The 15342-nt window shown below is 38.9% G+C and overlaps 1 protein-coding gene across 1 annotated transcript; it reads right to left on the bottom strand.

Moving 5' to 3' along the window:
• Nucleotides 1-993: 993 nt before the first annotated feature.
• On the bottom strand, nt 994-13966 carry st6galnac2 (ST6 (alpha-N-acetyl-neuraminyl-2,3-beta-galactosyl-1,3)-N-acetylgalactosaminide alpha-2,6-sialyltransferase 2). Its single transcript, XM_037544919.1, is given in 11 exon segments — nt 994-1212; nt 10999-11074; nt 11076-11096; nt 11215-11298; nt 11644-11747; nt 11840-11921; nt 11923-11958; nt 12751-12762; nt 12831-12993; nt 13083-13268; nt 13951-13966. Coding segments are annotated over 11 exon segments (999 nt in total).
• Between the last annotated feature and the right edge of the window lie 1376 nt (nt 13967-15342).

The following is a 15342-nucleotide window of genomic DNA, read 5'->3' as shown; positions in this document are numbered from 1 at the left end:
TGTGTGTCTATGTGTAGAGCCTGACTCTGATAGCTTCCCTTGAGCCAGACAACCTTGACCATCACACAGACAAGCACTGGAGCATCTACACACTTGCAAATTTTAAACTAACTTCTGTAATGATTATATTTCTGATTCTTTTAAACTACCATTGAAAAAAATATACTTTGATGGTCAAGATCCTCAGATTGCTTACAGAGATATAAGACAATCCTTTGCATAAGGAGTACAGAAGGGGAAAGTCAAAGGAAAATAAGTGAAAAAGAGTTTCCAAAACTGGAGCTCAAAAGATGATTGCAAGATGGAGAAAAAATGTGCCAGACCTCATAGACCACAGAAACCTTCCAGACTTGAAGCTTTCATCTTGGAAGATAGGATGAAAATCAAACTCCACTACTGCTACAGTATGAAACAATGTGAGAAGACATCTGAATGCTATCTGAGTCTGAAAGCCTGTGCTTAATCTTATATTTATTAGATTTGTTTTTTTAATACATATTTAATACACCTTAATGGTCATTTTGACTTTTGCACAGTACTGTATGTCAAAGGAAACTTTATTTTCTACAGAAAAAATTCAACAAATTCAATATCTGAATAAAGGTTTGAGAACATAGCAGTGCAAACTCCACTACTTCCAACGTAGGGGGTAACTTGAACGGAAAGACAAGACTTTTTTTAATGGACGAGCTTCACTTTGGGGTTGTGTTACCCAGATTTACAGAGAAATCCCACTTTGTTTAATTCAAATGATGACATGAATAATTAAATATAGCACAATAAATCAATTTAAACAAAATCGGAGAGAACAAATCTATTTAAGGGTACATTTTTCCTTGCCTTTTATAGCATATTTTCAAAACAGAAAAGATGGAATCAGTATGAAAAATCATGTTCCTTGAACCAAAGGAGAAATATAAGTATGTAAATGTTACATACACATGCAAAACTAATAATACATACCAACTTCACAAATGGGGAGGAGAGTTTAATCTAGCCAGTCTCTGAATGACGGGACTTCATGCCATTTCTTTGGTACAGCCATAAAACTCTAGAGGAATTCAAGAACTCCCATAGTTCCCCCTCCATCAGCATGTCATGGTTGGCATAGAAAAGCAATGGCTTCTTCTCTGCGTCGTAGTAATGTTCGGAGAAGTCCTCATAGTTCCATGTGATGAAGCCATATGCAGAAATATATGCATTAAATGACAGCTCTAGTAAGTGCACATTTTTTTACAAAGTGCTGTATGAAGCTCTCAAATGTCAACAATTATAGCACAAGACTAAATGTTAAAGGAATACTCATCTTACTGCTGCATCGGTATATATCTGTCCATTTCCACACACAATAATTGCTCAAAGAATCTCCTTGTAGTCAGAAAACAGGAAACCCACTGACTGAAAACACATATTATTAGAAAGCACTGGGCATTTGTTGAATTCAGTAAATAAGCATCTGAAATATACCACCAGGTAACACAGGTTTGTTATAGTCCAACAATAACAGTCTTGGGATGAGACAAACATGCCAGAATGTCTTACTAAAGTTGTTATTCTGATGTTTTATTAGGGATGATTGATTTGGGCAAAATATCTAATTGTGATCTTTCTGACCAATATACTAACTGCAATTTAAACTGAAATTTAGATTATTTTCTATGAATTAAGGTTCAGGTTTTTCAGCTACGAAAACCAGCTCATACACTAAACATATTACTCATGACTGTCAACTATTTGTTATTGTGTTGTCCACAGCACATCTCTACTTGGTTGTTTCTAGCTGTTGTAACTTCTTTACAGGCAGTTCACAAAATCAGTGTGATGTGCTATGGTAAAAACTTGTCATTTGAAATTGCACTCTTTTTGGCACATGTTTTACCCAACTTTAAAAATACTGGAACAATACAATATTCCCTTTCCCCAAGGTTTTCTGGGATGAATTCATGGTGTTTCTTTCCTAAGTACAGGCGCCAACCTCACAAAGCAGAATTGCTTAGCTATCTAACTTTAAGATTAGTTCAATCTAATCCTTGTGCAACTTATACTCCACATCAAAGATTATAGATCATAAACAGCTCTTAAATCAATCACAGTTGAGCTTCTGAGGTGCAGCCCTCCAGTCTTTTTTTAATAATTTTTAGGAAATGACCCTTACTACATACATTTCAAGAATGCAAAGTACTCTTCAGTTCAATAAGCACTTTTTCATTGTTATACTTTCTGTTGTGCTTTTTTCATTCTAAGAAAGGGAAGCCATGTAACTCCTCACACTTCACAAAAATTGTCATACTTATTTGCACACATACAGGGACTAAATCATAGCTTGAGGGTACTTTCACACCTACCTTGTTTGGTCTGGACCTTTAGACTTCTCAATTTGGTCCAAACCAAAATAGCAGGTGTGAAAGGTGCCTCAGACTAAAGGACCAAACTTTGGTCCAACCAAAATAAGTGGTCTTGGTCCGGATCAAAATCTGTTCTGTTCATCTGCAAAGGACTTTTTAGATAGTTAGAAGTTGTACTTTCTATCCAATTACAGAATGTTGAACCAGGCCATCTTCACCCACTAAAAAAATTGCAAAAGAAATAAAAGTGAGCTGCAGTAGCACATGTGGAGATGAGGAGGAGGCTAAATATTTCATTGCAATTTGGTCCAATGAAAATGTCAAAAATCAATCTGAAAAAAGCAGTAAAATGCTAAAACTTATATATCTTACTTTCTGAGAGGATGAGAGAGAAGGGATATTCATTTTTCTTCATTCAAATGGAAAAGGCTACCTGCCAAGCTGCTGTCAACACATCAACATCAGACTCACGCCTCTCTACAACCCTATCTATGCTAAGAATGGGAAGGCATGGCCCACTTTGGTGATGACAACAGGACATAGGTGTGTCATGTAGTGTAGTGGCTAAATTGCAATGTGAAACCAAAATTAACTGGATCAAATGTATACAATGTAACAAATACCTTGGCCAGGACTTTTAGGTGTGAAAACACCGTAAGTATCTACACTTGGATTAACAGAGCAGGCTGTTAAAGAGGAATTAAATTTTTTTTTACATAATTAAATATTTGTTTAGGATAAAGTTATTCAACAGGGTTTGATGTAAAATGATTTGTTCTAGGGCGGCATGGTGGCGCAGTGGGGGTAGTGCTATCGCCTCACAGCAAGGAGGGCTTGGGTTCAATTCCCCGGCCGGGCCACCGGGGTCCTCTGCGTGGGTTTCCTCCAGTTGCCTCCCACAGTCCAAAGACATGCAGTTAGGCTAATTGGACATGCTAAATTGCCCCTGGATGTGAGTGTCTGTCTGCCTTGCGATGGACTGGAGACCTGTCCAGGATGTATCCTGCCTTCTGCCCAATGAACGCTGGGATAGGCTCCAGCTTAGCCCATGGAGTGCGTAGCGTGGCTCAAAACTTACACCAACAAAGTTTTGTGATATAGCCTGTGCTATAAGGGCACATTCACATAATTTACCCTTTTTCCTTCTTGCATTCAAATTGAATGTGCTGTTCTCAAGAGCTGAAATAACTTCCAATGTGAGTATAGATGTTTGCACAGTGGGTTTCTTCGTGCCAGCCTCATCTAGCCATCGCATATCCAGAGATTTTCATGATTGGTTCTCCTACTCTGCCTCAGAACATGCGTGGAATATGTAATGTCACTCTTTCATCTGATTTTGTTTCCCTCCTCTGTGGTCCGTAATCTGGGTGTCATCCTTGACTCTTCACTTAAACTCAACTCTGTCAGTTACCTAACTTCTTTCTTTCCCTTGCACAATATAGCAAAAATCTGACCATCTCTCTCTCCCAGTCAGCTGCTGAAACTCATTCATGCTTTCATTTCTAACCATTTAGATCAGAGGTGGTCAACCTTTCAGACACCAAGATGCAGAACAAAATGCTCATTACTACTACTAGGAGCCGCAGGCTATATTTACACAAACATTTATAGTTTTTAAACCCATTTTCCTACCTGTCATGTAGATGAGTTTAGTGGGACCTCTGGCATTTTTTGTTTTCCACAATCCGTTTCAAATCTGGCTTGCATTCAGTTGGTGCTACTCGAAGCAGTTCTTTCACATGTGTATCAGTAAGAACAGAGCGATGCTTTGATTTCACATGTTTCAGGGTGGAAAATGCAAATTCACAAACATAGGTTGAGCCGAACATTGACAAGAGCTTCAGTGCAGCTTGTTTTACATTGGGATGCTTCTCCACAGGCACAATTTTCCAAAATTCCAGGGTTCCCTCACTCAGAACAGACCTGAGTCTGTCATCTTCAAAAGGTTCAATCATCATCTCCATTTGAGATGTAGCTTCATCTGTCACCAATTTCAAACAGTCTGAATCAGCAGCAAAAGGGTTAACAAGGAATGTAATTTGTGGCCTTTTCAACTGTAGATCATGGAATCTGTCCTCAAAGTTCTGTTGCAGACTTTCAAGAAGTGTTGCATAGTGTGCCGTTCTCCCTTTTAGGACCTTAGCTGCTTGGGCACTTTTTTGGCACACATTTGACACAGACTGGAAATGTGTTAGTTCTCCCTTTTTAAGATGAGTTTTAAGCAGCATGAGTTTGTTAACAAATGCAAATACTGACTGCACTAGATCAGGTAGCATTTTTAATTTCCCCTGTAGATCAAGGTTCAGTCTGTCCAAGTGGTGTAGCATGTCCACCACGTTGGCGTTCAGTGAGGCAAAGTGGCGCTGAAGATTGGAAGCTTTAAAATTGGATAACGACGTTTGGCATTTTAAACAGAACGGCTTCCCTTTTTGCTCAATAAAAAATACAAATCCTCCCACTCTGGTAAGAAGGTTGTGTGTTCATCTTCATATTTTTGTTAGGCTTTACATTTGCCTGACGCCGCCATGTTTCGGCGGTTGGATAGCTAGTAGCCTGGCTCAGGTTGTGGTTCTGCTGCGACATTCTCCTTGCCAGGGGAGGGGCGTGGGTGTAGCATCACCGAGGCAACAGACTTTGGCTTTGTCCAGCATGGAAAATGTCAACGTATGCTACATAATATATATATATATATATATATAAATAAATATAAATATAAATATATATTATATTATAATTAAAAAAAATAATTGTAAATAGAAGAGCCGTATGCGGCTTACGAGCCACACGTTGGCCACCCCTGATTTAGACTATTGTAATTCTCCTCTTGCAGGTATTGCCTTCTCATTCCTTCATAAACTTCAGGCAGTTCAAAACTCTGCTGCTCATCTCCTTACTTACACCCAGTTACATCACCACATTACACCTGTTCTCCAAAACCTCCATGGACTTGCCATAAACTACTGTATTCCGTTTAAGATCCTTATTCTCACTTACAAAGCTCTCAACAGTCTTACTCCTTCCTATCTCTCTGATGTCCTCCAATCCTACGTGCACTTTTTGTTTTTCTACCGCTGGTCTGCTTACCATTCCCTCCTCTAAACTCCATAGCTTTGGTGATCGTGCATTTTCCAGAGAACTCTCTCCCTTCTTATATTCAGCAGTCTAATTCTCTGTCCTCATTTAAATCCAACCATAATACACATCTGTTCTATCTTGCATTTAATCCTCCTTTATCCTCAACTATTATAGCTCATGTCAGTTCATTATCTGTGCTGTGATTTTGTATCTGTCTCTGCTGTATCATTTTTTGTATGTTGTTTATATACACTCACCGGCTACTTTATTAGGTACACCTGTTCAATTGCTTGTTAACACAAATAGCTAATCAGCCAATCACATGGCCACAACTCAATGTATTTAGGCATGTAGAGGTGGTCAAGACAACTTGCTGAAGTGTAGACCGAGCATCAGAAAGGGGAAGAAAGGGGATTTAAGTGACTTTGAACGTGGCATGGTTGTTGGTATTTCAGAAACCGCTGATCTACTGGGATTTTCACGCACCACCATCTCTAGGGTTTACAGAGAATGGTCCGAAAAAGAGAAACTATCCAGTGAGCGGCAGTTGTGTAGATGAAAATGCCTTGTTTATGTGAGAGGTCTGAGGAGAATGGGCAGACTCGTTCGAGATGATAGAAAGGTAGCAGTAACTCAAATAACCGACTAAAATCTCTGAGAAATATTTTCAACACCTTGTTGAAAGTAGGCCACGAAGAATTAAGGCAGTTCGGAAAGCAAAAGGGGGTCCAACCTTTTACTAGCTAATAAAGTGGCCGGTGAATGTATGTGTGTCTGTTTTTTGTGCCACTGATTGTAATTTGTAAGCTTCTTTGGGTCCTAGAAAAGCACTATACAAATGCCATTTATAATAATAATAATAACAATTAATAATTATAACAATAATAACAATTATCCATCCATCCATCCATCCATCCATTTTCTAAGCCGCTTCTCCGTCAGGGTTGTGGGGGGGTGCTGGAGCCTATCCCAGCAGTCTTCAGGTGAAAGGCAGGATTATTATTATTATTATTATTATTATCATCATTATCATTATCATTATCATCATCATCATCATCATGGTTGGTTGGTTCTTCCTCACATCAAACTCAACTGCGTATCAAACATGCATATTTCGGGCATTGTGAAATGCTCTTTCCTGTACCTCATTACTGGCAAGTTCTCTGACTTTTTCAATTTTTGCATGGTGGAGCTGCCATTAGCCTGTTTATCTGGCTAGCACTGCAAAAGAGGTGAGTTCACTTTATGTGAACCTATTCTCGCCCCTTTATTTATATATAATTTATTTATATATAGATTTTTAGAGCACCTTCTCAAGGCACAGTCCATTCATGTGTACACAGTTCTGCCATGTCCCTTAACACCAGGTTGCTGCTGCAATTGTTAGTAATGTTGCTATGCTCCCCTCATCAGGAAGACCAGCTACCAAGAGTGGAGTAAAAAGTGCAGCAATGCACTAGGATACAGCACATCACCCAAAATGAAATCCAAAATAAATTCAAGATTAAAGCTTCATAAAATAGTAGATGATCTAGTACAGTGGCTCATATGGAAGCTTTATTGGTCTGGCTCCAGCCTGGAACAGATGGAGGCAGGGCCAATTGTAAGAAATGCTATTCATGCAGTATTTCATGTGCTGGGATTTGTTACACAGGAACTGATACATCTAAATGGCACTCACTGTAGGCCCACAATGCCAGATATGGCTTTCACAAACTCTAAATGTCTGCAGAACTACATTACAAGAGCTTCATTTAGTGCTAGGTTACCTGTTTGGTTACTAAGAAGTGGGTGCTCCTCAAACCACATATTTCTGCCCTCCCCAGTGGCCATTGTAATGGTAGAAATGGCCATCCTAATATGGTATCGACTCCCCCCATGCAAAGGGGACCACATACCCCCCCACACAGACCCTGGCTCTATTCCTATTCCGTTCCAAGGGCTTTGCTCAGTTTATTTTCTCATGCCTGTCTAGTTTGCAACCTACAGGAGCTAAAACTGTTACCTTAATAAGGTCAAATTCAAGATGATACAAACAGCAGATCTTTTGAAAGTGATATCCATAAATGATACGTTACATACTGAAGTGAGCATTCCTCAGGTCAGCATTACTAAGGGCAGTTCATCTGATGGGAGCGCTCAACTCCCATTGCCCTCGTTTAAGGGGCCAGGGTGAAGGTTTAGCAACCTTTTATACAAAAGCTTTTGGTGTGAATCATAAAGCAGGGTACATATTTGCTTCTTTTGAAATTCTTTTTCTCAATATAAGTGATCGAGGAACAAACAAAAAATTTGTTTCACCAATTACAATCTAAAGGCCACCAGTACCACATTCTGAATTCTTACAGGAATTTGCTCATTTTCCATCAAGTTTAATAAAGCTCTGGAATAAAGTAATGATTGTCTGAGATTTTAATATTCACTTTGACAAACCACAGGATCCACTAAGTAAGCATTGAGTTGTGGGTTCATTCAAAATATAAAGGGTCCCACTCACTCCTGCAACCACACTCTAGACTTAATTCTGACCTTCGATGTAATCATAGATTATTTTGCCATTATCCCCCAGAGCACAGCAGTCTCAGATCCTTACCTAATCTCACATGAAATTCCCTTAAGACATATGTTTACTGCCACACTATTGTGTTAAGCGGACTATAGCATCATATACACAGCTAATAGCTTTATCAGAAACCTCCCAGATCTATCAGCTTCTATGAGCTAATATGTACTTGCATACAAGATCTATTTCCTACAAGTTTACTCAATTATAGAAATAGAAAGAAATAATCAAACGTCTTCTTTCAATAATAATCTCCTCTCTTGCCTTGGCTATGAACCAATTCCCCTTGATCCCTGCGATTTAGCAAACTATAGACATATATTTAATTTTATATCAAAGATTTAGGAAAAAGCTGTGGCACAACTACCAAGCTCTTATTTGCATAAGAGTCAGGTACGTGAAAAAAAAATCCAGTCTGGATTTAGATCAATCCAATCACAGTACAGAGACAGCACTAGTGAAAATTAGAAATGATCTCTGTATCCTCTCACCAAGAAAATATATCTTTGCTAGTCCTCCTTGATCTTGATTTAACATTTGATATAATAGGCCATTCTATAGTACTAGATAGGCTAGAAAATCTTGTAGGAGTAACAGAAATAGCTCTTTCCTGGTTCAGATCTTACCTGACTGATCACTATCAGTTTGTGAATGTAAATGATGAACCATTTGTTCATACAAAAGTACAGCATGGAGTTTCACAAGGCTCTGTTTTAGGACCTATACAATTCTCATTATATAAGCTACTACTAGCTACCATCATCAGTAAACATGCTGATGACACGTACACAATTGTATATAATTGACCAAGCCAGATAATAAACTTCAACATAAGACTGAGGACTGTGTAAAAGACATACAAGACTGGATGTCGAGTAACTTCATCCTTCTCAATTCAGGAAAAAAAAAAAAAAAAAAAAAAAAAAAAAAAAGACAGACAATCTTATTCTTGGTCCAAGAGCTGCTAGAAACAAACAGTTGCATCTGGTATATCTTCAAAAATAAAAAACCCTCAGTGTTACGATAGATCCTGATCTGTCCTTCAATGTACATACTACAAGAATAGCTTTTCTGCATTTCTGCAATATTGCCAAATTAAGAAATGCATTATATCTACAGGATGCAGAAAAAGTAGTTCATGCATGTATTAGCTCAAGGCTGGATTACTGCACTGCCCTGCTGTCTAGATGTTCCAACAACAACCTCAACAAGCTTTAGTTAGTCCAGAATGCTTCTAGCCTCACAAGAACAAGAATATTTGACCATATCAGCCCAGTTTTATGCCAGTTTTATTACCAGTTAAATTCTTCATGAAGTACAAAATTCTTTTACTGACATACAAACCTCTAAATGGCCTCTCCCCTTAGTACATGAGTGAACCATCACGCCTACTTAGATCACAAGGTGCTGGCTTACTATTAGTACCTAGTATTAATAAAGTTATATCAGGGAGTAGTCTTTTCAGTGTTTGAGACTCAGCCTCAGTCTTGCTAAAAACCTAGTTGTTTGATCAAGCCTTTGGTAATTAGATTTTCCCATTACATAAAAGGTACAGATCTGGGGACACATGGGCATTGAGTACTGCAGTGACTGGGGGTGATGGTGCTGTGGTCCTGCTACTCTCGTGCTTTCACTCAAATCTGCTGGCAGTGGGCGCTGACAGAGTGCAGGGTGCCCTCGTGTCTCTGTCACCTATCTCTGCCTTTAGTTAGGCTCACCAGCCTTCTGGATCAGTCTGAGCATCACAAAGCTTCCTGCGGAGCAACACTGTCCTGACCCTCCTGATGATACTGCTGCACTTTTTAAATCACGGACATTGCTACTCCTGCTTTTCCACTCTTTCTGTACGTTATACTAATGATGAAATCTCATTCTCCACTGTTATTGTTTGCTATCTGGTGTGGACAACAGGAGGATGGATCCTGCTTTTGAGTCTTGGTTCTGGGTCAAGGCCTCTTTGTCTTAGGGAGAATTGTTCTTGCCACTGTCACCTTTGGCTTGCTCATGGAGGCTTAGACAGGGATTTTTCTGTAAATCTGCTTTATGACAAAGGCTGTTGTAAAATTTGAAACATAAATAAACTTCAGTCAGGAGGTATGAAATTAGAGGCAGGCGATATGACGATATTTTAACATCATGAGAAATTCTATTATGGTGATACACAATACACTTTTCTGGGCATATAATGAAAACAATTTTAAAGAACACTGACTATGAATGAAAATCAATTTCTAAAAGAGCATATTTAGTCATTTTTATCTGGTCTTAGTGCAGTACAGTATGTAGAATGTTGAATATAATTGTACTCATTCTCTGTTTTAAAATACCATGATCCATATTGTGTATTGTGAAAACATATTATATTTTTGCTGTATCGCCCATGAAATATGCAATACAAACACTTGTAACAAAAGTAATTGTTGTTCTTTGAACTTTTAAGCCATTTGACGGTCAGATGCTGTGTGGTTACCCCAAGTAGTTACCCAGGATGAGGCGTGACAATGCTCTTTAGAGCGCACACTATGTCACAAATGACTTTATTGGCTTAAGTCTCAATCAGCACTACACAATAGGGAAGTATTCATAGGGTAAGCCACCCTCTGGCGGTCATTCACGATATCATATCATCTGCCAGAGTTACATTCTTAAGTATCTTTAAATAGTATAGAAAATAGCTATATTTGCATTGTAGACATTGTGACACCACCACTGTAAAGAAATCAAATTCAGTTATGTTCTCCACAATGCAGCATTTCATATTTATCCACTTTGAATGACTTGGTTCCACCTAATCACTGCAAGGATAGGCTTTTTGTCATTAATTAAGGTTCTCCTGCATATTATGGTCTTTTGTGATATTGGTATTACTTTGCAAAGACAAAAACTGCAGCAATTATTAAGCAGTATATGGGAGGTTAGATCTCCCATAAAGAGAGCTGCTAATAAACTGCAGTTCCCATAACCTGAACCATAAGAATCTGTCTTCAAATTCATAGGGATTGAACAAACTCTGACCTGGTCGCAGGCGTGAAGGGCAGCCATGAGCATGAGCGCCCCAGTACTGGGCATGTAGACGTCTCTGTGCCTCATTTAACAGTGGAGAGTTCAGAAACCTGCCAATTAGAACCTAGAATCACCATCTAGAATCTTCCAAAGTAAAAAAAAAACAAAAAAAAAAACACACCACACAACACTACCCACTGTGCTACAGAAATATAAAGATGCTCTCACTTCTTAGTTACGTACTCAGTGAAGGATGGATGAATCATTCTAAATTGCTGGACTGGCCACTTGTATCCAAAATATTTGGAAGGCCTGTGCCACAAAATGAAGAAAGAAAAAACAAATAATGAATAACCAGAAAAGCATGAATGTACCAGTGAAGAATAATACAAAAATACCCAAAGCCAGCAGAGACACTTCGATGACTCAGAGTGACTCAATCTGAAAACGCAGAATGCTTGGACAAACATCTCAAAACCAAAGGGCAACGGGAAATTGTAATGTTTTTTTCTTTGGCCTTAGATGAAGCATGGATGACAGAGAACACAGTGAAGCAGCACCACAGTGTGGTTACTTTGAGAACTGCAAAAACAATGTTTCAGTGTGCTGCTACAGTAAGCACTGGTGCATTATAGTGTATCATCTAAAAATACTTACAAGTCTCCTTTGTCATACCCCGAGGGCACAGCAACTCCCTGGGCGGCAGCAGCCAGCATCACATAATCTCGGATGCTAGCGGGGTTAAAGATATAGCAAATGACCTGTGGTGAAAACATAAGGATGTGAATAAAACATTAGCTTTCTTTAATAGGCAATTCAAACCTCTAACCTCAGAAACAGCATCTTCACTTACAGGATCTTGTGGCACCCTGGTGAAGCCATCTCTCCAGTATGCCTTGAGGGAATTCTTCAGAGTATTTGTGGTAAACCCATATTTTAGTGCCCACATCCTCTTCAAAGTGCTTGGTTATCCTGAAAAATTGCAAGCAGTTACTTGTCTAACAGAAATTCAGCACCTTCAATCTCGATTACAGCCATGTTGTGGTCTTTAAAGAGAATTTGATATGTACATTAATTACACCAGAAGACATCAATAATAAATTCAATTACCTCCTACCGATAATTTCATAAAAGAGTCCACTCTATTTAGACAACCAAATGGTTGTCTATCTAGTACAGTGGCTGAAACCAAGACAAAAACATATGACTTGTCAAAATAAGACTGCAGAGGTGAAGTTTCTTTAGTGTGTCTACTAAAGAATAGTAAGCTGTAAGTTGTCATGTCACTATTTAAGCATGATCAAAGAACATCAACACCCATTAAAGCATGTAAAATGCATTGTGATCCATAGATCTAAAGGCTCAACTGCTCCAATTCTGGAAGATTAGAAAGGATCAAAAACTATACTGATATTTAATCAATTAAACATCGGAAACAAAACTGGAATGGAATTTTGTGACACCTCAGACTGCAATGCTTAATGCTAGTTAGAAACAAATTTACTGCCGGAAATGCTTAGGAATATTTTGCCTGAGACACTAGCCTTAATATAACATTTTGGCCATGTTGTAAATCCATGCAGGGAGGAAAGGAACATGCAGGGAGCTTCAAGGCAAAATAGTCTCTGAGGAAAACATTGTTTCAGATTTACCACAATTTACCATCATCAACAGTACATCTAAAAACTGGTGAAGTCACACATTCACTGGTTATTTTGGGTAGCAAATGCAATGGCTATATTTGTGTTGTAGACATAGTTTTGCATACCTTGAATCCTGAGTGGGCCTATTAACTTAAAATGGAAAACAATTGCACCCCAAAGATAAGGACAGAGTGCACATACCTGAAGACATAATCATGGCTGTCAATGGCCTTCCCTTGTCCTGAACCTTTGAGGATTCCTCCATTGCCCACCACAGCACAATGCACATACTAACCTGAATACTCTTGCTCAAACAGATGGCTGCTAGTAGAATCATGAAGCAGTGACAGTGTGTTCCTCACCACTGGTTTATACCAGATATGAGGGGAGTATGTGAAGATGAATAAACTTGTATGAGATTTTTTGAAATATTTTCAAAAAAGTGTTCTTTACCATTATGAGACAGATCTCGCCAACCACACGGTAAAGGAGCGTGCTGAAGCCTCTGCCACTCAGACAGGTTAAAACTCCCTGACCACTGCGGCAAAGGCACAGAGAAGTTGAAACGCTTACTCAGGTTTCTATTCTGCCTTCCTGAGGCAAAGATACAATGTGTCTGAAGGAGCAGGAAGGCATAGGCTGTAAGAGAAGAAAGAACAAAGATGGTCTACCATGATCACAGACACCAACCACTTCTATGTTAAACAGAAAACGACATGTAGCAGAATTAGCCTACTTTCCAAAAATGTACCAGTTTCTCTCTTTTAGTCCACTGCCTTCCAGCTGCATCGACGTTCAAAGTGTGTCCTAAACGAAGAAACGTACACATAGTTTTTATTCTATCACAGTTGATAAGACACAACCGAGCAAAGGACAATACCTCATGAAATCTATGTATGTCATATCTTCACAAACAATGATGGTAATGATCATGGCACACGACCTGAATTAAAAGGTTCTTGCAGTTACATAACTTGTAAATATGCATACGTTCATAAATCCTTAATGTATTTAATGTACTGTATAACTCCATGCTTTACTGCAGTGGTAGTGCACACCTTTCAGCCATTGCTGAGGCTAAAAACCAGAAGAAAACAACGGGGGAAACAAACTCTAAAGAGCGTTAAGGGCATAAAGCGCTGTATTTTTTAAAAAGCCCGCTAAATTAAAGTTAAAGTAACCGGTATAGATTAAAGGCACGACTGATACACAAAACAATCGCATACAATGCTGTTTTTTACGGGAAAAGGTGGCTAGCAGGAATTTTAGCCACAACGCTTGTCAGATCAGTCAGTGAAAGTAAACAGAAGCTCGCGCTTACCTGGGGGACGGAGCATGGTCACCTACAGGCATCACACGCTGCATTTTAACTCAGATAAAATATATTAAAGTAAGGCAGATCACCAACAACATGTAAACGTATTTGTGAGTCTCCATGCCGAGGGACAGAAACGCTGCAGATGAAACGAGCGCATGTCCCTTTTCAAACAGCTCAGAAAGCAGAGAGTAAGATCTGAACACAGAAAGATCTGAGATCAGTTTCCTAACGGAATTCATTACTATTTTTATGCACAAAGTACTATTTTAAAGATGTTTTAAATACTGTTCTGAGTAATAAATGGATTTTTATTTATAAATATCACTGTGAAAATAAAAATGTTACACTGTCCACGTATGTGGACAACATGCAATAAAGACGCAAAAGACCACAACTGACTAACTGTGTTTAGGGCAGTTTCCCAACCCTCGTCCTGAAGACCCACTGCCCTGCACATGTTGTGCTTTTCCTGCTGTAACACACACAGTTTAACTGACCAAAGGGCTGTTAACGAGCTGATTATAGACCAGAAGTAAAAAGGTAAAACGCAAAAAAGTCTGGTTTAGGATACGGTCACACTACAAGTCTCATCGCTCAAATTTGACTTTTTGCTCAGATCCAATCTTTCTAAAATGACGGTTCACATTGGTGGATGTGACTCATATCTGTTACTTACTCGTTCGTATGCGCACTTCCTAAGTAACGTCACGTGAATTAATTACGTGCACGAGCAGTAAACAAACTGTTGTTTACAAACTGTAACAAAAAAAGTTACGTTTAATGAGACGTTACGGTCACATTAAAAGCCTCGTTGCTCAAATCCAATCTCTCTGACATGACGGTTCAGACTCGTTTAGCTAAGTGACTCAAATCCGTGAATGTGAACGAACCGGTGCTCTTCCCTCATTGCGCATGTCGAAATCACGACGTGTTCAGTTGCCGCTGCTCTGTGGGGCTTATATCGGCTTAATTCGTTTGTGTTTGTACCGTGATTTCGCCCTGTTTCTCGCGGTAAATTGATTATCACGTTGTTGGTAAATGGACTTGTAATTAAACATTTTAAAATATAAAATGTGTTGTTAGCAGATGTTTTAATGCTTAAACACTACGTGGGTTTTCTTGCTAGTGCTAGCTTTGGCTCCGTTTTCAGCTACTCCCAGTAACATAAGATTTAATGCGCCGTTTCTGATTTAATCACCGTACATGCAGACACGTTCTGTTGTTCAGACTTAAGGGATTTTTAAGGTGTATTTATGTCCCATATCCTCATCAGTCTAGCTAAGTTGTGTGAGTAGATTTGAAACATTTGTTGATGAAATAAATAAACTGCATTACACAGCACAGTAACTAGTCTGTTTTATTATTGTTAGACTACTCATCTCAGTGCACCTAGAA

The sequence above is a fragment of the Pygocentrus nattereri genome, chromosome 14 (assembly GCF_015220715.1).
Source record: "Pygocentrus nattereri isolate fPygNat1 chromosome 14, fPygNat1.pri, whole genome shotgun sequence".
Classification (NCBI taxonomy): domain Eukaryota; kingdom Metazoa; phylum Chordata; class Actinopteri; order Characiformes; family Serrasalmidae; genus Pygocentrus; species Pygocentrus nattereri.
Note: the sequence above shows the minus strand (reverse complement) of the source record. Positions and strands in the feature narration are given on the sequence as shown.